Source organism: Mustela lutreola, chromosome 6 (assembly GCF_030435805.1).
Source record: "Mustela lutreola isolate mMusLut2 chromosome 6, mMusLut2.pri, whole genome shotgun sequence".
Taxonomy (NCBI): Eukaryota; Metazoa; Chordata; class Mammalia; order Carnivora; family Mustelidae; genus Mustela; species Mustela lutreola.
Window position 1 is genome coordinate 89,486,232 of NC_081295.1, and position 20,987 is coordinate 89,507,218.

The 20,987-nt window shown below is 52.3% G+C and overlaps 2 protein-coding genes across 2 annotated transcripts; one reads left to right on the forward strand and one right to left on the reverse strand.

Moving 5' to 3' along the window:
• The first annotated feature begins 828 nt into the window (after nt 1–828).
• GUCA1A (guanylate cyclase activator 1A) lies at nt 829–8,202 on the forward strand. Its single transcript, XM_059179302.1, has 4 exons — nt 829–2,368; nt 7,157–7,306; nt 7,657–7,750; nt 8,033–8,202. The coding sequence occupies exons 1-4, from the start codon at nt 2,168–2,170 to the stop codon at nt 8,200–8,202; spliced, it is 615 nt and encodes a 204-aa protein (XP_059035285.1). The 5' UTR covers nt 829–2,167.
• A 2,563-nt stretch (nt 8,203–10,765) lies between these two features.
• GUCA1B (guanylate cyclase activator 1B) lies at nt 10,766–20,475 on the reverse strand. Its single transcript, XM_059176363.1, has 4 exons — nt 20,269–20,475; nt 13,374–13,523; nt 11,728–11,848; nt 10,766–11,052 (listed from the first exon to the last, which is right to left on the reverse strand). The coding sequence occupies exons 1-4, from the start codon at nt 20,473–20,475 to the stop codon at nt 10,925–10,927; spliced, it is 606 nt and encodes a 201-aa protein (XP_059032346.1). The 3' UTR covers nt 10,766–10,924.
• Between the last annotated feature and the right edge of the window lie 512 nt (nt 20,476–20,987).

The following is a 20,987-nucleotide window of genomic DNA, read 5'->3' on the forward strand; positions in this document are numbered from 1 at the left end:
GAGGGGGAAGTGGATTCTTCCCCAGTCAAGCCTCCAGACTCAGACACAGCCCAGATGACACCTTGATCCCTGCCTTTCAAGACGCGGGACAGAGGACCCAGGGAAACTATGCCCCGACTCCTGGCCCCCAGCAACTGTGGGATAATGTGTAGAGTTAGCAGCCACTGACTTTGTGGTAATGTTAAAGCAGCGTAGAAAGCTAACATAACACATAAGCAAACAGTAGGCTGAGGCGAGAAAAACGAATTCTGTGGAGATTCACAGAGGAGGGTGTGTGTGTGCTCACACAGGAAGGGTGGGGAGACGATGGGAATAGGGAGCGGTGGAAAGATGATTGTCCCCTCACCCCTGCGCCCTTCACCCCAAACCCCGAAGCTGAGAGGACTCCAAGAACAAGGATGCCAGCCTGGGCCCACGGAGTTCACCAAACCCGGCCTAGGGTGCCCTGTGTTCATCACTTTGGGCAGAGGAGAGGCAAAGCAGTCCTATTCAGTTTCTTTTTCTAAAACAGCTCTCGTCTCTTCTTATGAGTAATATGAGTTCGTTATAAACCACTTAAAAATATGGATAATTTTGGGCGCCTGGGTGGCTCAGTGGGTTAAAGCCTCTGCCTTCGGCTCAGGTCATGATCCCGGCGTCCTGGGATCGAGCCCCACATCGGGCTCTCTGCTCAGCAGGGAGCCTGCTTCCTCCTCTCTCTCTGCCTGGCTCTCTGCTTACTTGTAATCTCTGTCAAATAAATAAATAAAATCTTTAAAAAAAAATATGGATAATTTTTATTTATTTTTTAAAAAATAGTTTATTTGACAGAGAGAGGCACAGGGAGAGAGGGAACACAAGCAGGGGCAGAGGGCGAGGAAGAAGCAGGTTCCCCGCTGGGCAGGGAGCCCGATACAGGGCTCAGTCCCAGGACCCTGGGATCATGACCTAAGCCGAAGGTAGACACTTAACGACTGAGCCACCCAGATGCCCCAGGTAATTTTTAAAAAGCAAAGATTAAAATTTCACTGGTGATGTCATGACCCAGGTTTGAGCCTTGTTAACGAGTTGGCTGCTTCCTTCTAGTTCCAGATATCATGAACTCGACAGTGTTGTGTGACAGGGGCAACCCTCATCCTGGACAGGCACTATGCTTGGCCTAGGACATTTCTGGGATGAGTAGTAGCAGCTCACCATGCACCTGTGTGCTGGCGCACGCACACACACACACACACACACACACACCCCTCAGGCCACTAGGCACACACTGTTCCCCATCCCTATGCCCTGGGAGGAGATAGTATCAAGTGTGGATCAAATGGAAGGCTAAATTCAAGCCTCTGGGGATGAGTCTCTGGGAATGTAAGAGTGTGGCCAGAAGAGGACCAGTGAGTGTGTGTGTGTGTATATACAAGGCCGTGTGTACTTATACAGTATTACGTTGGAGGAGGCTCCCCCTGACTGCTCAGAACTCATCTTGGAAGCCCACAAACTCTGCATCACTCAGGTGTTCTTGTATATTAACTATCCCTGATGTGACCGGAAGCCCTTAATTGTGCTGCCCAAGTGCAGTGCACAGCCTGGATAACTGTACATAACTGTCCTGTCAGGAGCCCACAGTTGGCCCAGCTGTGGAAAAGGAACCAGCTCTATCTCACATGTACCTCAGTTCCATGTCTGAGGGCAGGAACCAAAAACATTGAGAACTCACTCAAAGCAGGAGAGGAGAATGGAGGTAATGGGATGAGAACAGCCACTGGCTCACCACCCACTCCGCCCTGGTAAGAAGGGATAAGGAGATTGCAAAATGGGTAAGAACATCCTCTCACCTATCAGCTCAAGGCCGTAATCCTGGGCCTCTGCTTCCCTAAGCTCTGTTCTATTTTCACTCCTCTTTTCTACCCCATTGGCTGCGAGGGTTTAGTGGGGACTTAAGGCCGGTTCTCAGGCATCTTCTGGATTTGGTCGTGGGACTGCACAGCCCCCCATTACCTTTGTCCCTCTGCTCACCTCCTCCCGACATTTTCCTGCACTGTCTGATTCATCAGACCCTCTTTGCTGAGCTCGGGAGGCCTCCGGCCTCTGATCGAGGAGGGCCCAGGGTTAGAGAACCCAGCCGCCCTGTTGCAGGGGCTGCGGGGAATAAGATCTAGCCACCTGGGGCACAGGCCCCCCGCAGGCCTGGGAGATGGGCAATGTGATGGATGGGAAGTCCGTGGAGGAGCTGAGCAGCACCGAGTGCCACCAATGGTACAAGAAGTTCATGACTGAGTGCCCCTCCGGCCAGCTCACCCTCTACGAGTTCCGCCAGTTCTTCGGTCTCAAGAACCTGAGCCCGTCGGCCAGCCAGTATGTGGAGCAGATGTTTGAGACCTTTGACTTCAACAAAGTGAGCGGAGGCCTGGGTGGGGGACGCTGGAGGCCCGGCCAGTGCGGGGCTCGGGTAGGGGGTGCAGGGGCCGGAACATGGCGTCTGCTGGAGGAGGGGGCAGGCCTGTTGGTGTATATGGGGTCCCTTTAGGGGGTCAACGGATCTCACGTTCATTGAGCACCTACTGTGAGTCAGGCACTGGTGGTTCAAAAAGGAACCAGACCCTGTCTGCACCCTCACCTTCCAGGCAAGAACAGAGGGGTCCACAGGTTAGGGTGTCAGGAGACCCAATCTAATGACTTCCTCTGCCTCGTCCACACACGCGTGTCTCGGTTTACTCCAGAACGGGTGTGAACACCTACAACACAGTGGTCGAGCACTTATTAAGTGCTCAGGTCATACCTGGCGCTTTTGCCCAGGCCCTTAGAGGGTCCAAAAGGAAGGGGAGTGGAGAGGAGAGAGCAGGGTGATAAGCCTCTGGCCCCTGCTGGCTGGCACAGGCAGGCCCATGTTACATGAGCCGTCCCTGATGTTCTGGGGACAGGCCAGGCTGCCTGGCCACTGGGATGTCCAGGCTACGCCCGTCTCCAAAGTGCCCAGTGACCTCAGCTTACCTTCTCTTGAGTGGGTCTGAAGGTCTGCACGGTGGTCAAATGGTATTGTCCCTGAGTCATCAGCGGGACATGGGATGAGGACTTCCTGTCAGCTGGGGGGGTGGGCACCCAGGGGGGCTGGGCACAGTGAGTTAGGGCGCTTGGTTTTCATCAGCTGGGTGACCATGCACCCAGCCCCTCTCCCACAGCACCCTTAGCTCAGTACTTGCATCTTTCCCGGATGTTGAGAGCATGAGTTAAGATGCTTGTTAGTTTCCAGAGCAAATCTTTCATTGGTTTGGAGCAATTCAGTCAAGATGCCGTGGTAGAAGGACCCCTGGTCTCCCCGCCCCGTTGGGCCCCACCCAGGGTGTGCTGAAACTCTCCCACGTGTCCTCTTCAAGCTGGGGACACGCTGCCCAGAGCTTTCTCGGCCCCCCACCGCCCGCCCAGAGGGTTCAAACACCACTGTGGGCAGGGCTTCTAAGGACAGCTAGGGCTCAGAGGCTATTTAAAACTCACTAATATTTAGGGTCAAGGGGCCAAAGCAGATTATGGGTGTTGAGTCCCAAGCTCAAGGGCAGCATCCTGGAGCCCACGGGCTTTCCTGGAAGGGTTGCTGGGAACAGAGTGTTGCAGCCCATGGCATGAGCCCAGAAGGGATGGGCTCAGCTTGCTGGGCCCCCCGAGTGCTCCCCACAAGGAGGAGTAATTCCTGAACAGGAGAGAGGAAAGTAATGGTTGAGCCTCAACGCCTTACACTCAAACACACAGGAGTATCTCAGCTTCTCACCTGCTAAAGAAACCCTTGGGATCAAGACATATCTCCAGGAGGACCCCCTAAAATCACAAGGATGACACCAGGGAGGGACAACCCTCCAACTCTGTATTGGCAAGCATCGCCCCCTCTGTCCCAGACCTGACTTTCTTGATTACACCATGCACACCTTCACTTTAGGGCCTTTCTGATGCCTGGGACCCTCTTCCTCCAAAATTCTGCTTGGCTCACACCCCACCCCACCCCTTACAAGTCTCTGCCTAGAAGTCTCCTTCCCGCTGACACCTGCCCCACTTTCCTGGTTGAAACCCTGTTTAACTGGGGCTAGCCGCTACCCTTGCATTTCCTGTCCCACCACCCCCAGCACGTCTAATCTTCTAAGACGTGCTGAATAACACTTAGCCACTATGTTTGCTGTCTGTCTCCCCCACTGGAATGTGAACTCCAGGAGGACAGAGATTTTTGTCTGTCTGGTTCAGTGCTGCATCCCTAGCACTTAGAACGATGCCTGGACGTGGGTAGGGGCTTAACGAGTATTTGTTATCTGAGAAATCATGAGTTCTTTGGGCAATTCTGTGTTTTCTAATACACATGAACTTAAACACATAATTATTACAACGAAGAGTATCTCTGTAACATTTAAAGGACCTCACATACACCAACGGTGTAAATCTCACTTTGGGCACTATTGCCTTCTACCTATTGTCACGTGTGCAAAGCTAGGGGCCCAGCAGGTCAGCGGAGAGATGGGACAATGGAGCGGGAAGTTCAATGGGTCTGTGCAAACGATGGCCTGTAGGCCTATTTTTGTAAGTGAAGCTTCAGTAGAACACACCACACCCACTTGTTTACACATCACCCAGACTGAAATACTTGTGATCTGGTCGTTTACAGAAAAGGTTGGCCAGCCCGCCCCTGAGTTGACAGGCAGCGAGATCCTGTGGACTGTGCTGGAAGGGCAAGGTTGAGGGAAGCAGAAGCTTGAGTGGGGAGTGTGCCTCGGTGGGGATAAGCGCCTTCAAAGGCGCTTGCTTCAAAGTTTTGCCTGGGCTTGGCCGTGCCCAGCACTCACACAGGTACACACAAATCGATGTAAATCTTCACCCCTGCCTCTGAGGCCCAGTGGGGTTTAGGCCACCCAGCTTCTAGCCAAGGCTTGCTCATTCACTGGTTGTGAGGTCTAATTCCTCCTCACAACAGCTTTCCTCCGAAAATGGGGACCAAACTCCCACCTCCCAGGGGTGGTCATGAGATTAAAGGAGGAAAGCAAATAAAACACTGAGCGAGAGGCACTAGAAAGAAGTTAGTGTCATTGTGGTATCATTATGGAATCTCACCCAAACCGAGGTCTTGAAAAGCAGGCCCTGTCATTCCCAGTGTCCAGCTGCGGAACCGAGACTTGTCCAAGGCTGCACTCTCCTAAGACATCAATTAGCTCTTTCTGGCACAAGAGCCCATACTTTTCCATTGCTCCTTTTTTGCCATTTAAAAAAAAAAAAAAACAAACTATGAAAGTAATTTTTAAAATTATTCACTGTAATTATGTGAAAGCTCATTATAAACATTTCCTACAGTAGAGAGAGATGAAAAATGAAAAACCAAAGTGTCCTTGTCCCATGACCTCTTACCCAGGGGAGACGTCCTTGGCCGTTTTTCTTGCTTCTCTGAGCATTGTGGCAAGGGAGGCCTTGCTCTGTTCTGAGGACAGCCCCGGGCATGGATCGGGCAAGGATGGAATGAGCTAAGGCTTATGTGAAAGCCTGTGAATACAGGGAAGCACCACACGAATGTTCACTATGACCTCAGCACCCACTGTGGGGCTCGGGCTCATCGAGACCTCACCTGAGGCCTGGGGCGGGGGGCACAGAGCCAGACCTCAGAGGCCATCCTGCCCAGCCTCTGCCAAATCTTTAATGACAGTGCTCCAGCCTCTGCTTGCATGCTTTCAGTGACGGGGAGCTCATTACTACACCAGGCTGGCCCATTTGCCAGCGGCAAATCTGCCTGTTAGAGGTCTTCCTTCCGACCCCAAACGTGCCTCTGGGTAACTTCCCAGTTCCAGAGCCGGGGTTGTGAGTAAGTGGAGGAACAGGGGCTGAACTCCAAGTTCACATGCTGAGCCTGTGCTCCTTAGGAGGGCTCAGCCTTTCTGTAAAGCACAGACTTCCCTCTCCCAGCCTTACTCAGGGGCGAGATGGGCAGAGGCAGGCCTATGTTCCCCACTTCCCTGACCCCCACCGCCCCGGTGGGACTGGCAGGGTCAGACAGTGGGTCAGCCTATGAAATTTGGGGGGCCCTGGAGAAATAGCACCCAGGCATGTCTTGTGCCACCTTCTGGCATGGTCAACCCCTCTCAGACTCAAGAGGGCATCACCTTTCCCAGGAAGCCTCCTTGAGCCTCTCCTCTGGTCTCTGTCCTGGCAGAGCTGGGTGATCTTGTTCTGGGATTCCATAATGTCCCGTCCAGATGTGCTGTCACTATATTTCATCACACTGGCATACTGACCTCTCTCTCTCTCTAAGATTTTTAATTCATTTATTTGACAAAGAGAGAACGCAAGTAGGCAGAGCTGCAGGCAGAGGGAGGGGGAGAAGCAGGCTCCTCGCTGAGCAGAGAGCCAGATGCGGGACCTGATCCCACAATGCTGGGATCATGACTCAAGCTGAAGGTGGGGATTTTATCGACTGAGCCACCCTGGTGCCCTAATGATCTCTTTATAGAAACAATTCTAGTACGTGTAGTAAGGGTTGCCATTTCCTCAGTGTTTATTGTACATCAGGCAGTGTTGAGTGCTTTAGACATATAAATTCACCCACTCCCACCGCAGTCCCACAGAGGTAGGTACTATTAGAATTATGGATGAGGAAATGGAGGGCCAGAGACACTGAGTGCTTGCCCCAGATCCCACAGCTTTGAGAGGGTGAAGGCAAGATTCAAACCTGCATCCCAGTACTGCACTCCCATCAGGACCGGGGTCATATCTTACTGAGTTTTGAAGCCTCTATCACTGAGCATAGTAGGTGCTCAGTGAAGTTTGAAGAATAAAGGGAAGAATAAGACAGGTGCTCCGTCCTCCCTATCTACTACTTGCCCTCTCCCCAGCTCCAAAGACCCCAACTTTCCCTGGCAGTTTGTTCCTCTTCCTTCACCAACACATCTTGCAACTGGAAGGGCTCCAGTTGGAGAATCACAGGGGAGCAGCCAGTGACCGCTGGCACCAAAGTGCCAGTACAGAGAGAACACCACCATTTACAACCCGGGAGACGGGTGGTTTACCAAAGCTGCTGGCAGCCTCTGGGGCAGGCTTGGTGGGCTGCCTGGAGGCGGGGACAGAAGTGGCAGGACTGAAGCAGGAAGGGCACGGGGATCCACGTGGGTTTGGCCTTCCTGGGGCCTCTGGAGATGGGGCTCAAGGGGCTGTGCCTCCCGCCCAGGACGGCTACATTGACTTCATGGAGTACGTGGCTGCGCTCAGCCTGGTCCTCAAGGGGAAAGTGGAACAGAAGCTGCGCTGGTACTTCAAGCTCTACGACGTCGATGGCAACGGATGCATTGACCGCGATGAGCTGCTCACCATCATCCGGGTAACTCCAGGTGCAGAGGGCCAGGCCGGGGCAGAGGCAGCAGCAGGGCCCACCGGAGCAGACAGGCAGCCTGAGGGCCGGCAGGCGTGATGGGTCTTCAGCAGGAAGAACTGCAGTCTCAGAAGGGGGCAGGGTTGGGACTGAGCGTCTGGCGCAGGGCTGGGGATGGGGGGAGGAGTGTGGGTGGGATGGGTAGCATGACCCGGCCTCAGGCAGTCCAGCCTCTGGGCCTCCATTTTTCCATCTGCACGGAGACAAGCTCTTAAACCCCAGTGCTGCCTCTAGAGCCCAGTCTGTTGCTCTGACACCACTGAGGCTGAGCTAGGATGGGTCCTCTCACTTCTCCCCAGGCCATCCGAGCCATTAACCCCTGCAGCGACTCCACCATGAGTGCCGAAGAGTTCACCAATACAGTGTTCTCCAAGATTGATGTCAACGGGGATGGTGAGGAATCTGGGATGGGGACCGCTGTGGGAAGTGGGGGGCGTGGGAGAGGGGCGGGGCCTCTGCTGGCCACATCCTCCATCTGCCCCTGCCCCAGGCACAAGAGTAGGATTTTAGGGACCATTGGACCAGACCTTGGCTCTGGCTCCTTTAGCCGCCCCCCCTCACAGCCTCGCTTCCCCTCCTCACAGCCTCGCTTCCCCTCGCATTGGCTCTGCCCCCCTCCATGCTACCGGGAAGGGGGGAGCACCCTCCCCCTGACTCCCTTTCTCTGTACGCCAGGGGAACTGTCCCTGGAGGAGTTCATCGAGGGCGTCCAGAAGGACCAGATGCTCCTGGACACGTTGACACGGAGCCTGGACCTCACCCGCATCGTGCGCAGGCTCCAGAACCGCGAGGAGGAGGAGGGTGGGGAGGGGGCAGGCGGTGGGGAGACTGAGGCAGCCGGCTGAGCCCACTGCTGGGCTGATTCTGTACTGGGGAGGGGTCGTGTGTTGGTGCCTAAGGTCGTCACTGTAATACTAGATGTGGTCTGCTGAACTCAAAGGCTCAGCTCCCCTCTTTGGGGTGTGGGATGGGTGGGCCAGAAGGGCAGGGGTGGGAGTCTGAAAGGATGGTTCCTGAACCCTGTGCATGACTCAGCTGGTGGTGACTGCCCCTCCTGGGTGACCCTCAAGGACTTCCCCAGCTTTTCCCCAGTGAGATGCTCCAGTCCCCCTATTTCGGAGCTGGGCTTTCAGGGACCCTGATGGAATCCTACAGATCGGATGCTGCAATCACACACCCAACCTGCACCCCAGCACCGGAGCCTACTTGTATGGTGTGTTGATTTATTCCTCCCTTCTGCAAGCGTTTATCACACACCTCCTTTGTAGGAACACTAGATGTTGGACACATCAAGAAGAGAATCCCTAAGGAACTAACAGGCTAAGCATTAGTATAATAAAATATGGGAAGAGAAGCTAGGATACTACAGAAAGTCCTCATTTATCCAGAGGAACTCTGTCTTTGTTCAGAAGTGATAGCACAGCACCCTGACTTCCCGCGCTGGCCCTGCAGTGGCCTGCAGGGCCCTGGGGTTTCCCACAGCTCTGTATCTCACTGCCTGTGGCAAGTGTCCTGACCACCCCCCCGCCCCGGGTCTAACTTAAATCCCTCTTGCTGCAGTGATACTTGACACCAGTTGGGAAGTGGGGCAGGCAGTTAGTTACAGGTGGGCCCCATTCCCGTTTTTTGCATGCCCCAGCTTTGGGAATACCTCTCCAAGAACCTGGGGAGAGACACAGGCTGGAGCAGCTGGGCTTATTTTTGCAAAGATGCTCCTTCTGGGCTTTGAGACTTTGCTTCTGCTGGGTGTGGGGGAAGGACAAGGAGTGAATAAAAATCCAAGGGTAGGAGAGAGAAAACAAGGGGCAAGAGGAATGAAGCTCCAGCTTGCTGAGAGGCACCCTCTCGCCATGGGGAGGGGGTTGGGAAAGAGAGGGTCCTACTAGTAATCACTGGGACCACCTCAGGCTGTTAAGTCAGCCAAAACCTGAGCACAGACCTGGCAGGAAGGTGGAGATCAATGCCCTGGGCAGCCTGGAAGAAAAGGGAGCTGACATTTCCACGTCTTCTCTTGGTGGCTGCCTCTTGGGAAATCCTGAAGGTGGGAGGTGGGAGGTTATTTGAACAGAATTAGGACATTTCCCCAATGTCAGGCCCACACCACCTTCCTGATGTTTGGGCTGATCTGTGTCCACCTTGATTACTATTCTTTTTTTTTTTTTTTTTAAGATTAAAAAAAAAAATTATTTGACAGAGAGTCAGAGATCATAAGTAGGCAGAGAGGCAGGCAGAGAGAGAGAGGAAGGGAAGCAGCCTCCCTGCTGAGCAGAGAGCCTAATGCGGGGCTCGATCCCAGAACCCTGAGATCATGACCTGAGCCGAAGGCAGAGGCTTTAACCCTCTGAGCTACCCAGGACCCCCTACTATTTTTTTTTTTAGGTTTTATTTACTTATTTCACAGACAGAGATCACAAGTCAGAGATCACAAGTAGGCAGAGAGGCAGGCAGAGGGCGGGGGAAGCAGGCTCCTTGCCCAGCAGAGAGCCCGATGCGTGGCAGGATCATGACCTGAGTGGAAGGCAGAGGCTTAACAACTGAGCCACCCAGGCGCCCCTAAAGGAAACTTTATATGAAAATCATGCCTAAGAAACTGCAGTTCAGTAGGTGAGTTTTATTTTTCATCCATCAACATAAAAACACATCTCTTCAAAGACGTTCCTGTTCTGAGTTCCTCACTGCTCCCCCACCCCCCGCCCCCGCCCAGTTCAACCAGAACAACTCCCTTTAAATCTAGTTTGTACACTGAGGCTACACATAGAGTTGTATGACAAAATAACTTCACATCTAAAAAAATAAAAAATAAAAAAACCGCCTGGTTTGTCCAACTTGCTCAGTGCACAGAGATGATAATTGAGGTTAGGGAGAGAGAAATGGCCATCTTGGGTCAATGGGAGAGGCAGGTGTGGGATGAGGGGCAGGGAGGGGGAGAGGAGGTTTGTGTGGGTGTGTGGCTGGAGGAGCCACACCGGGGCAGAGCTGAAACAGCTCCTTCGAGCACAGCCCATCCCTCTGAGGACAGAGGGCCTGGAGACCAGCGCCTTACTGGCTGAAATTTTCCCTTGCGGACACCCCTGGTGAAGACAAGTTGGAAGGGGGAGGCGAGAGACCTCCCCATGAACTCCTTAGGATCCAGGACTCAGGCCCAAGTCCTATTTTTTCTTCAGATGCGACACTTTCCAGCCCCCGGCTTCCCACTGTGGGGGCAGTCTAGGGGACCCCCATCCCTCAGTATTCCCCTGCTTCTAGGTAGGAACCAGGTAGGAAATTGTGGACGCCCCACAACCACCCAGCCGAAGCACACTTTCCCCAGAAGCAGCTGAAAGGAGAGAGGAAGCCGGTTCTCCTCGCCTCCCGGGTAAATCCTGCCCTCGGACTGTGTCCTCTCACTTTAGGCCAAGAGCCCCTAGCCACCCGCCTCGGCCCAGTCCCTTTCATAGGGGGGCGCCAGATAAGAGTGGGCACAAGCAGGCTGAGCCAGGGACCCTCTGGCTCTTCGGGAAACCTGGTGAGCCTGGAGTCCTGGAGGGGCCTGTGGACACATACTGGGCTCCCAGGACCCCCGACTCCTCAGAACATGGCACTTTTCCGCCTCTGCTGAGAGATCCAGCCACTGGGGTTCACGTCCATCTGCAGCATCTTCATCACCCACTTGTCCCGACGGGCACCTTCCATGAACTCATTCAGAGACAGCTGGCCTGAGGGAGGGGTAGGAGAGATGGTGGTGCGGGAGGGTGAGGAAATGGGGCTGGGGGCAAGAGGAGAGGCCTCCACTCGCAGGGGGCAGCCTCTCAGACAAGCTACACCTCTTACACAAATGAGCCCGCAGTCTGGGGCCCACCAGGCCGGTTAATTCTCCCTTCTCCCAGAGTCTCCTGGAAGCTTCCAGGATTCCTTAAAGGGACTGGCTTTGCAAATGAATTTGTGTTTACTTTGGCCCCTTCAAAATGCTCCTGAGGGCTCTTCTGGGTGTGTTCCCAGTCAGCCGGAGGTGTCAAGCCACAGGGCAGAGGGCCTCAGTAGCCTGAATGGGGGCCTACCCCATGCCTTTCTCTCAAACACCTCCCCTCATTGATTCCTCGGAATTACTATTCTCCCCATCTTCCAGATGAGGAAGTTGAGTCCAGGCCGAGTGGGGAAATGGCTTGCTTGACTCCTGAGCTCCTACTCTTTCACAGCGCTCTGCCCAGCTTCCATCACTGGCTCTGGTGGGAGCGTCCATCCCTCTTTCCAACCTCACGAGCCAGTGACATCCCTGTTACGTCATGTCCTCCTCTCTGCCCACAGCTCACAGATGAGGAAACCGTGGCTGGGAGGTGGAGGGCCTGGGGGTGCTGTGGAGTGGGCCGCCCCCCACCTCTGCCCCCCATTACCGTCTCCATTCTCATCCAACAAGAGGAAGATTCTGTCCACCACCTCCTCGGGGGTGAGCATCTGTCCCTGCCGCTCACACTCCATCTCCACCCTGCAGGCTTTCTTCAGCTTGTAGATCGCCTGTGGGAGAAAACCAGGCTGTGGGCCTCCCCACCCATACCACCCTGAGAGCTTGCGTGCTCCCTCCCTCTTGCTGCCAGGACCCCAGGCCCTCAGCCCTGCATCCCCAGCACTGTCCACCCTCCGCCGCCAGCGGGTGCATCTTAGGCCCACAGGACCCAGACCCTAATAAAAACTGACCCAGCCTAGAGCCTAGTTCCAACTGCGTGTCAGGCCTCACAGGCTCCCTCAGCCTGATGCCAGTGGCTTTTCCCCTGTGAGCATCTGAGTGAACCCAAAACCCTTCGGTGAGGGAGGTACCCTGCTCTGTGGTGGTCTCAACTCCACTTGACACACAGGGAGAGCCCGAGAGGAGAAGAGCATGGAGTGTACTTATGGGCGTGTGTGTAACATAGGATGATGGGAGATACGGGGGTTTGGACTGGAGGGAAAAACAGGTTTCTCCTTTGCCCTGTGTTCCCTCCCTGTGAGGCACCATTGGTGAAGGGAAGTGGTGAAGACACAGAGACATGTGAGGGTTTTCCTCAGTTCCCTGACAGGGCGCTCTGCCTATAGAGGCCTGTCTTGTCCGCCCCAGGGTCTCACAGCCCAGCGTGGCACCTGGGACACGGTGGGCCCCACAGACAGGGTCTGGGAACCCCGGAGCTACAGCCAGCCCCAGCGCCTCCTGGGAGAGATGAACTTGGGCAAACCACAGAACTACCCGGAGGGGACCCCTTTGTCTCTGACCTGGGTAGGGAGTACAGTTCTGGGGAGGAACAGGCTGATCGGGTCCAGTGTCAGTCCGAGTTATACTAGGGACAGTTTCCTCCTTGCTCATTCTTGCTGTCAGTGTGGTTCATAGTGCAAAGAACCAGCTTTTGGTTTTGTTGACTTTTCTTCTCTATGTGTTTGTTTCCTATTTCATTCATTTCTGCTCTTTAGTATTTCCCTTCTTCTACTCTCTGGGTTTAATTTACTCTTCTTTTTTCTCAATTCTTCTTTTCTTTCTTTCTTTCTTTTTTTTTTTAAGATTTTATTTATTCATTTATCAGTGAGAGAGAGAATGAGCAGGAGGAGGGATAGAGGGAGAGGCAGACTCCCCACTGAGCAGGGAGCTGGTTGTCGGACAGGGATCATGACCTGAGCCCAAGGCAAACTCTTAACTAACTGAGCCACCCGTGAGCCCCTGTTTCTTTTTTCATTTCCTGAGATGACTTCTAAGATCATTGATCTCCAGCCTCTCATTTTCTGGCATATACATTTTGGGCTAAAAAGCCTCTGCCAGCCTAGTGTTGGCAACATTTCCCAGTTTTGTTGTTACGTGTGCATTATCATCCCGTTCAAAACACTTGGTGTGCCTAGGTGTGATAGAATTTCTCTGATTTCTGGACTATCTGGGAGTGTGTTGCCTTATTTCCAAACAGATGGGGAATTTTTAGGTATCTTTTTGTAATTGATTTCTAGCCTAACTCTGAGATGGGAAAGCACCCTCTGATGGATTCCAGTGCCACTCCCCACCCCCAGCTGCAGGGGCCCCTCTCACCTCCACAATGTCGAGCAGCTCCTGGCGGTCGATGCGGCCGTTGCAGTCCTTGTCGTAGATCTTGAAGGTCCACTTGAGTTTGTGCTCCAGGGTGCCCCTCAGCACAAGGTTCAGGGCTGCCACATACTCCAGGAAGTCGATGGTGTTGTCCTGCGGTGGGAGTGGGAACGCGAGCTGTGAGGCCCATCCCGCCTCCCCCCAAGCGCAGTGGTGGCCCGATTCTGGCTGGTCCATCCCCACACACTCGGGGCTTGGCCTCCAGCCATCCTCCTGGCCTCTAAGGCTTCGCTCATGGGTGTTCTCCAGCCCAGCATCCTTGCCCGATCGGGCATCTCCCCACACTACCACTCCACCAGGCCAGCTCAAGGGTTGCCTCCTCTAGGAAGCCTTCCTTCTCCGACCACTTCAGCACAGTGGTCTCTCTCACTCCCTCTTCTAGCATCCAGGGGCCTTCTACTCAGTTCCGCGCAGTTCGGGTCTCCCTCTGGGGCCTCACTCAGCCGTTGCGTGTGTGTGTCTCATTTTCTAGCTGTGTCATATGCTCCTGGAGAAACAAGGGGCTTCCATGGCCTTTGTCTCTCCTTTGTGCTTTGCACAGCGCCACTTCTGTGCAGTCAGGTCTTATGAATATGTATGAATCTACAAATACATGACTGACTTAATTTCAATTTGGGTCTAAGGCAGTTCTGGAAGATTAGAAAGCCACGCTCACACTAAAAATGTCCTTTGTCCTTTCATTCACTCTGAGCCCGAGGGAAGGCAGACAGGCCTTGGCTCCAGCTCTGTTGTGGTCTAGGCTCAGATGGGCATTACCCTTCCTGCAGGACAGGCCTCCTCCACCCCCACCCAGGAAGGGGCAAGGGGAGTCAGGACTCAGGGACTAACCACCCAGAAGGAAGGGGGGCACGCGGTCTGCCTCTGGGGTCACTGCCCAGGTCACCGAAACTCCTATCAAGAATGTGGTGACAGGGGCGCCTGGGTGGCTCAGTGGTTAAGCCGCTGCCTTCGGCTCGGGTCATGATCCCAGGGTCCTGGGATCGAGCCCCGCATCGGGCTCTCTGCTCAGCAGGGAGCCTGCTTCCTCCTCTCTCTCTCTGCCTGCCTCTCTGCCTACTTATGATCTCTGTCTGTCAAATAAATAAATAAAATCTTTAAAAAAAAAAAAAAAAAGAATGTGGTGACAATGATTCCAAAAGCAGCAAATGAGGCAGGGAGCACTTGCTTCTTGTTCTTCTAGGCCGATTGAGTTGGAGGTGAGAGGCTGCTGCTGGTGGTGTCTGCAGGGGGCTGGTCGGGCTGAGTTTTACAGGGTGCTCCCACTTTCAGGAGCTCCTGCTTCTGAGGGCGGAGACCTCAGCTCTCCAAAGCCAGAACCCAAGTCATCACTCTCCCGGAAGTGGCTGTCAGGCACAGGGCTTTGGAAATGACATCGCTGGCCCAGAGCACCCCTGTCCCCCTGGGCCCTGCCGCTTGGGAGCCCTACCCCCAGATCAAGGGGCGCTTCGGCAAGCAAGGTGTGAGCCACAGAACACGACAGAATATGAGGCAACTAGAAAAGAGCCTACTGACAAACCAAGAAGGAAGCAAAACAAGCCCGCCTCAACACCCCAGGTGTCTTACTCAACACCTTTTGTGGGATGATTTCTGGTCCCCCTACCTCCCACCGTGTATTTCTCTAATTGAGGTCAGACTGGAGCTATGGTTTTATCTCCTGGGTTTTTGTTTTAAAATGCCCCATGTCTTTAAAATTATTTGAAATCATTTTATCTTTTTGAGGGGTACTCTGCAGTCCCTCTTGCTGAACATGGGTTTAATATTTTGCATTATGCAACGAACATCTTTGTGTATAGGTAGGCTTTCTTAGATAGTTGGTAACTTTTTTAAGGTGCATTCTTAGCAATGATTGTTTTGGTCTCATTTTTCACTAGTCTTTAATGCACCTTGTGTGTAAGTCTGCCATTTGAGGTTTTGTCATATGTGTAGACAGGTGTAACTCAACCCGAGGACATTGTCTTGTGTTACTAGTCACATCCTTCTTCCAACTGTAACCCTCAGCGGCCGCTGAGCTGGTCCCCAGCACTACAGTGTCTCCACTTGGAGAATGGTATACACATGGGGTCACAGTGTGTAGCTTCAAGACTGGCCACTTTCACTCAGCACAATGCCCTTGGGCTGCTCACTCAGCCCAAGCTGCTGAGCGCATCAACGCTTCCTTCTCTGCTGTTGCTGAGCACGAACCGCCCCTCGCTGTTCTCCTCACTCACCGAAGGTTATCTGGCTTGTTTCCATACACCCTCCCCAAGCTTTGTTGAGATATAATTGCAGATACAGCCTTTTAGAGAATGTTGTGTGAGTTTAAGGTGTACAATGCAATGACTGGTGAGTTGTTCTTTCAAAGGCTATTTTCATTAGTAATTGTGTATTAAGCTTACTGAACATCAATCTTATATTTCTTTTTTAATAAGAGTAGAAAAAAATGTATGTAAAATGGCAGGTAGGAACCATCTACGTCACATACGTTTTCCCCCTTGGGTTTGTTATACCCACTTTATGGATGAGGAAGCTGAGGCTCAGAGGTTAAATAAGTTGCCCAAGGAAAACCCACCTAGGAAGCGGCAGAGCCTTTCAAGCTACAGATCTTCTCTAGTTCAAGTTGAAGAACTTTCCTTCTCCTCTCTAGAGTCTAATAGTCTCTTAGAGTCCAATAGACTCTAAGGCCTATTACGGTCTGAAAAATGAGCCTCATATCTAGCACCACAGAGAGAAAAACAAACCAGCAAAAAACGACTGACAAATCCTTACTCTCCAACCTATAGATTCTCCCACATTCTTTGTCTAGAACATTCTGTTCTCACAGCATCCTAAACTCAGCATGCTATGGTTTCCACAATGAGCCCTTGCGTCCTATGAGGCACACCATAGAGCAGTCCTTCCTGTGGGGTGACCTCACCTGTAATGTTTCTTCAGCCCCAGGACAAGTCCTGGAAAGCTCCCAGAGAGGACTAATCTCATCCTGTGTGCCCGGCCCTCGTCAGCTTCAATTACCCACAGAGGCAACGGGAAGATGATGGGAATAAATGCTTCTGTCGACTCAAGAGCAGGAGCAGAAGTGACAGGCGTGTGATCTGCTCTGTGGGATTAGCTGCCCCATTTCTCCCTGATTTGGCCGTATTTGCGCACCAGCCCTGACCCTACTTCAGGTTACATAAGGATCCCGAATGACATTTGATTTCACCACCCTTTTCTTCCATCCCAGTGCATCACAGGGCAACCACTGGAGAGAAGAGTGTTACAGGGAGAGGCAGAGACAGGCGCTCCGACCTCATTGCCTCCTCCAGACCCCCATTTCTATCCCCCCTGGAACTGACGTGTGAGCTAGATCTATGACTTCTCGATCTTACTTGCCTCAGAGAGTTCAGACCAATTGCCCAGAAATGAGACTCACTAATGTAAGAACAGTGCCAACACGGGGAGTGGAGATGGGTGTGGGTTTGGAGACAGAAACTAAATGGGAAAAGAAAAGAAGGAGGGGCTCCATCTCTGACAGAGGAACTTAACAAATGTCTAGGAAAGCTCTTCCTTAGTAGTAGAATTCCAACTGATAAAGAAGGGATGGTAGAATTAGAAAATTATCGATGGGGGCACCTGGGTGGCTCAGTTGGCTAAAATGTCTGCCTTTGGCTTGGGTCCTGATCCCAGGGTCCTGGGATTGAGCATCACATAGGGGCTCCCTGCTGGGCGGGAAGTCTGCTTCTTCTACCTGCCGCTCCCCCTGCTTGTGCCCTCTCTCTGTCAAATAAATAAACAAAATCTTAAAAAAAAAAAAAAAGAAAAGAAAGAAAGAAAGAAAGAAAATTATGGATGGATGCCAAATTTAGGAGATAAAAATCTGGGGGAGCCACGGGATATTCACATAGTCTCAAAGTATCTTCCTGTAAAATGCTTGTTAATTACAGAGGAAAAATGGTAACTTTACAGTGGAGGAAACTGGCAGACACCATGTAACCAAATGATGGAAGTTAACCACTCAGCAATGGGACAGACCAACATATAGGCCCCTGACATATGAGAAGGACGTGATATCACCTCTGGGGCACCTGTGCCAGAAACAGAAAACCTGAAACTAATCACAAAGCTACACTGAACAAACCCAAAGTGTGAGACCTTCTACAAAATTAATTGGCCTGCAATCTTCAAAAATGTCAGGGTCAAATAAAACAAAGAAAAGCTGAGATTAAAGATTCTGAATTAGAGGCTAAAAAGACTGGACGAGGGGCACCTCGGTGGCTCAGTGGGTTAAGCTGCTGCCTTCGGCTCAGGTCATGATCTCAGGGTCCTGGGATCGAGTCCCGTATCGGGCTCTCTGCTCAGCGGGGAGCCTGCTTCCCTCTCTCTCTCTGCCTGCCTCTCCGTCTACTTGTGATCTCTCTCTGTCAAATAAATAAATAAAATCTTTTTAAAAAAAAAATAAAAAGACTGGACGAGTGAACACAATGTGTGATCAAACCAAAAAAAGAAAGAAAGAAAGGAAAGCAAACAAGGAAGCTATAAAGAACACATCACATGTCAATTTGACAAAACTTGAATATGGATTAAGTCATGGAATTGGGTCAATGTGGAATTTCCTGATTTTAAAAAAAGATTTATTTATTTATTTGAGAGAACGAGATAGAGAGAGAGCATGAGCAGAGGGGGAGGGAGAGAGAAACTGAAGCAGACTGCACACACAGCACAGAGCCTGACGCAGGCCTCCATCTCACCACCCTGAGATCATGACCTGAGCAGAGACCAAGAGTTGCACGCTTAACTGAATGCACCACCCAAGTGCCCTTGAATTTACTAAGTTTGATCTTTGTATTAGGTAATTTAAGGGAACATCCTTGTTCTTAGGAAAAACACACTGAAATACTTAGTGGTAAAAGGGCATGATGTCTTTAACTTTCTCTAAAAGAGAACGACACACACACACACACACAAAGCAAATGAGGCAAAATGTAAACAACTGGGTAAACTGTGCCTGGGAGTCACTTACACTGTTCTTCCAACTTGGTACAAATTAGAAATCCTATCAAAATAAAAGTTATAGGGACGCCTGGGTGGCTCAGTCAGTTAAGCATCTGCCTTCCACTCAGGTCGTAATCTGGGGGTCCTGGGATCGAGCCCCACATGAGACACCCTGCTCAGTGGAAGTCTGCTTCTGCCTCTCCCTCTTCCTCTCCTCCTGTTTGTGCTCTTTCTCTGTCTTAGATAAATCAATAAAATCTGAGCCTGGGTGGCTCAGTGGGTTAAAGCCTCTGCCTTCAGCTCAGGTCATGATCCCAGGGTCCTGGGATCGAATCCCACGTCAGGCTCTCTGCTCAGCAGGGAGCCTGCTTCCTCCTCTCTCTGCCTGCCTCTCTGCCTACTTGTAACTCCTGTCTGTCAAATAAATAAAATCTTTAAAAAAAATAAAAATAAAAAGTTATAATGATAGGAAAAAAGCAATCGATGCCTATCATGCGCTAATTTGTAAGAAGAGATGAGGTAGCTATAAGGGGTACAGCCATATTATGCCCATGAAACTTGACAATCCCTTTTCAATCTTGAGCTGTTGTTGAACTGAATTTTTAGGTGGAGATGGGGAATACTGATATATTTATGATAGTAAGTCTTGTCACGTATGAGCTGTTTAGTTAAAAATCATTTTCTCTTTCTCAAAACAAAACAAAACAACACAACAAAACCAAAAACAAACTGCCTTCTGAGCAGGCACATTGATGGGGAGTCAGGACCCTTCAGTCTATGATCTTGGCCAAACCGTTTCACTTCCTTTTGTCCTGGTTGTGTTGTCATTTAATTTGGATGATGAAGAGGGCTGCGATGGGCTTGGACGGGGGAGCTTGGAGAAGTGTGAAACTCTGTCTGTGAGGGAGTTCATAGGGTTCATCTCTAAGGAGGTTTCTGTTGCCCTGAGGATGCTCACTGCACCCTCCCTTGCCCCTGACAGGTGCTGACTGGTCCCGGGGCCAAGATCAGCCCTGAAGGGCATTCCCAGCGACTCAGCCTAGAGAGTGAAGCTCTCCATGCATGGAAAAGCAGGGTATAGAGGCTTTCTCCAGATTGGTTATCTAGACCCAATAGCCGCCCCTCAATTTGGGGGATGGAAATAGTGCTTGAGGCAAGTCTAACAATCTGAAGGATCACGGAGGCAATGGATGGATGAGCTTCAATAATGAAGGGGTTTCTGTTTCTAAGTTCAATCTCCAGGGGCACACTTAGAGCATCTTCTCAGCTGTAGGTACCACTGGGGAGCTTACAGAAATCCTGTGGTTGGATAATTTCATGGACTCTTCCCTGACTTGGAGACTTGTAAAGGACTTTTGCATCATCCGTCTAGTCGCCCCATCAGCCCAGGAGGTCCCTCCAGCACGCTGGGCGGGAAGACCTGACTGGTCTCAACTCCAATGACCCCAATGAGGGGGAGCGCACCGTCTATACCAAGCTAGCTCAGCCCTTTGGAACAGCTCTTGAGCTCCTTAACTTTAGAGTGACAGGGGCTCTGGCGAGTGTGAAAAACCAAGCCCTTAGGCTGTACAGCCTTGGTCAAAAACACTCAGATTGCAGACTGACGTTTGTGCCTTTCTGCCCAGCTTGCCTTCAGCTCTCAGCAGGAGGAGAGAGGGAGTCAGGAAGAGTAGAGAGGCCGAGGGAGAGAAGGTGAGACAGAGAGGAGGGAAGGAAAGATGGGAAGTGAGAAGAGTGTGGGGGAGAGAGAGACAGAACAGGTGAACAGGGATTGGAGAGAAGAGCGGGACGCCTGGGGACGGGGCGCTCCCTCCCACAGGGGTGCTCCTTCCGCTCAAAGGGACATGAGCCAGGCAGGCTGGCCGCCAACCTCCCTTCAGTGCCTCCTTACCCCATTCTTGTCGAAGGCTCGGAACATGCCCTCTACAAACTCGGTGGCCTCCTCGTTGCCTGTGACCTTGAAGAAGCACTTAAACTCGTGCATGAAGAGAGAGCCACTGGGGCACTCCACCACGAACTTCTTGTACCACTCCTGAAGCTGGGCCACGTCCATCTCACCGGCCGCTTCCGCCTCCTCCCAGCTGAACTGCTGCCCCATCTTGGCCTGGGGGGATGTCAGGGAGCCAGGCTCTGTGCTGCCTCCTGGGCTGCTGCTGATCAATGCCTTAGGAGAGGGTCCTCTTCCTGCCTCTCCTCTGCTCAGCCAGCCTCTTCCTCGTCTCCTGGCGACTGAACACGATGGGCGGTATAGGGCAGGTGGCAGGGGGGTGGGACCAGGCCTGCTCAGCACCCTAAGATCATTAGAAGATTCCTCTGGAAGGTCTGACCTCCAGTCAGCTAAGCTCCCCCAGCCTCACCCCTCCTTTCTGTCTTGTCAATCATGTAACTCAGCCAGATTCTGAAGGGGGAAGACGGGCAGGAAACCGACACCCCCCCCCACACACGCTCCCTGTTCCTTTAGTTGGGCACCACGCTGCTCCAGAGAGGCCCAACTTGGAGACACAGGGGACTCTGAAGGCCAGAGAGGGAGCAAGACCAACTCCTAGCCCACAAGACAGAACCTGCTGGCGACCTGGGGCTCACTCTTCCCCACAGTCCAGTGAGAAGCAG

Coding starts and splice junctions, on each gene's coding strand:
- GUCA1B (XM_059176363.1), bottom strand. CDS start 20,475: ATGGGGCAGCAGTTCAGCTGGGAGGAGGCGGAAGCGGCCGGTGAGATG. Junction 13,524..20,268: donor GAGCCTTCGACAAGAATGGG/GTAAGGAGGCAC, acceptor CTCCCACCGCAG/GACAACACCATCGACTTCCT. Junction 11,849..13,373: donor AGCTGCTCGACATTGTGGAG/GTGAGAGGGGCC, acceptor TTTCTCCCACAG/GCGATCTACAAGCTGAAGAA.
- GUCA1A (XM_059179302.1), top strand. CDS start 2,168: ATGGGCAATGTGATGGATGGGAAGTCCGTGGAGGAGCTGAGCAGCACC. Junction 2,369..7,156: donor AGACCTTTGACTTCAACAAA/GTGAGCGGAGGC, acceptor CCTCCCGCCCAG/GACGGCTACATTGACTTCAT. Junction 7,751..8,032: donor GATTGATGTCAACGGGGATG/GTGAGGAATCTG, acceptor TCTGTACGCCAG/GGGAACTGTCCCTGGAGGAG.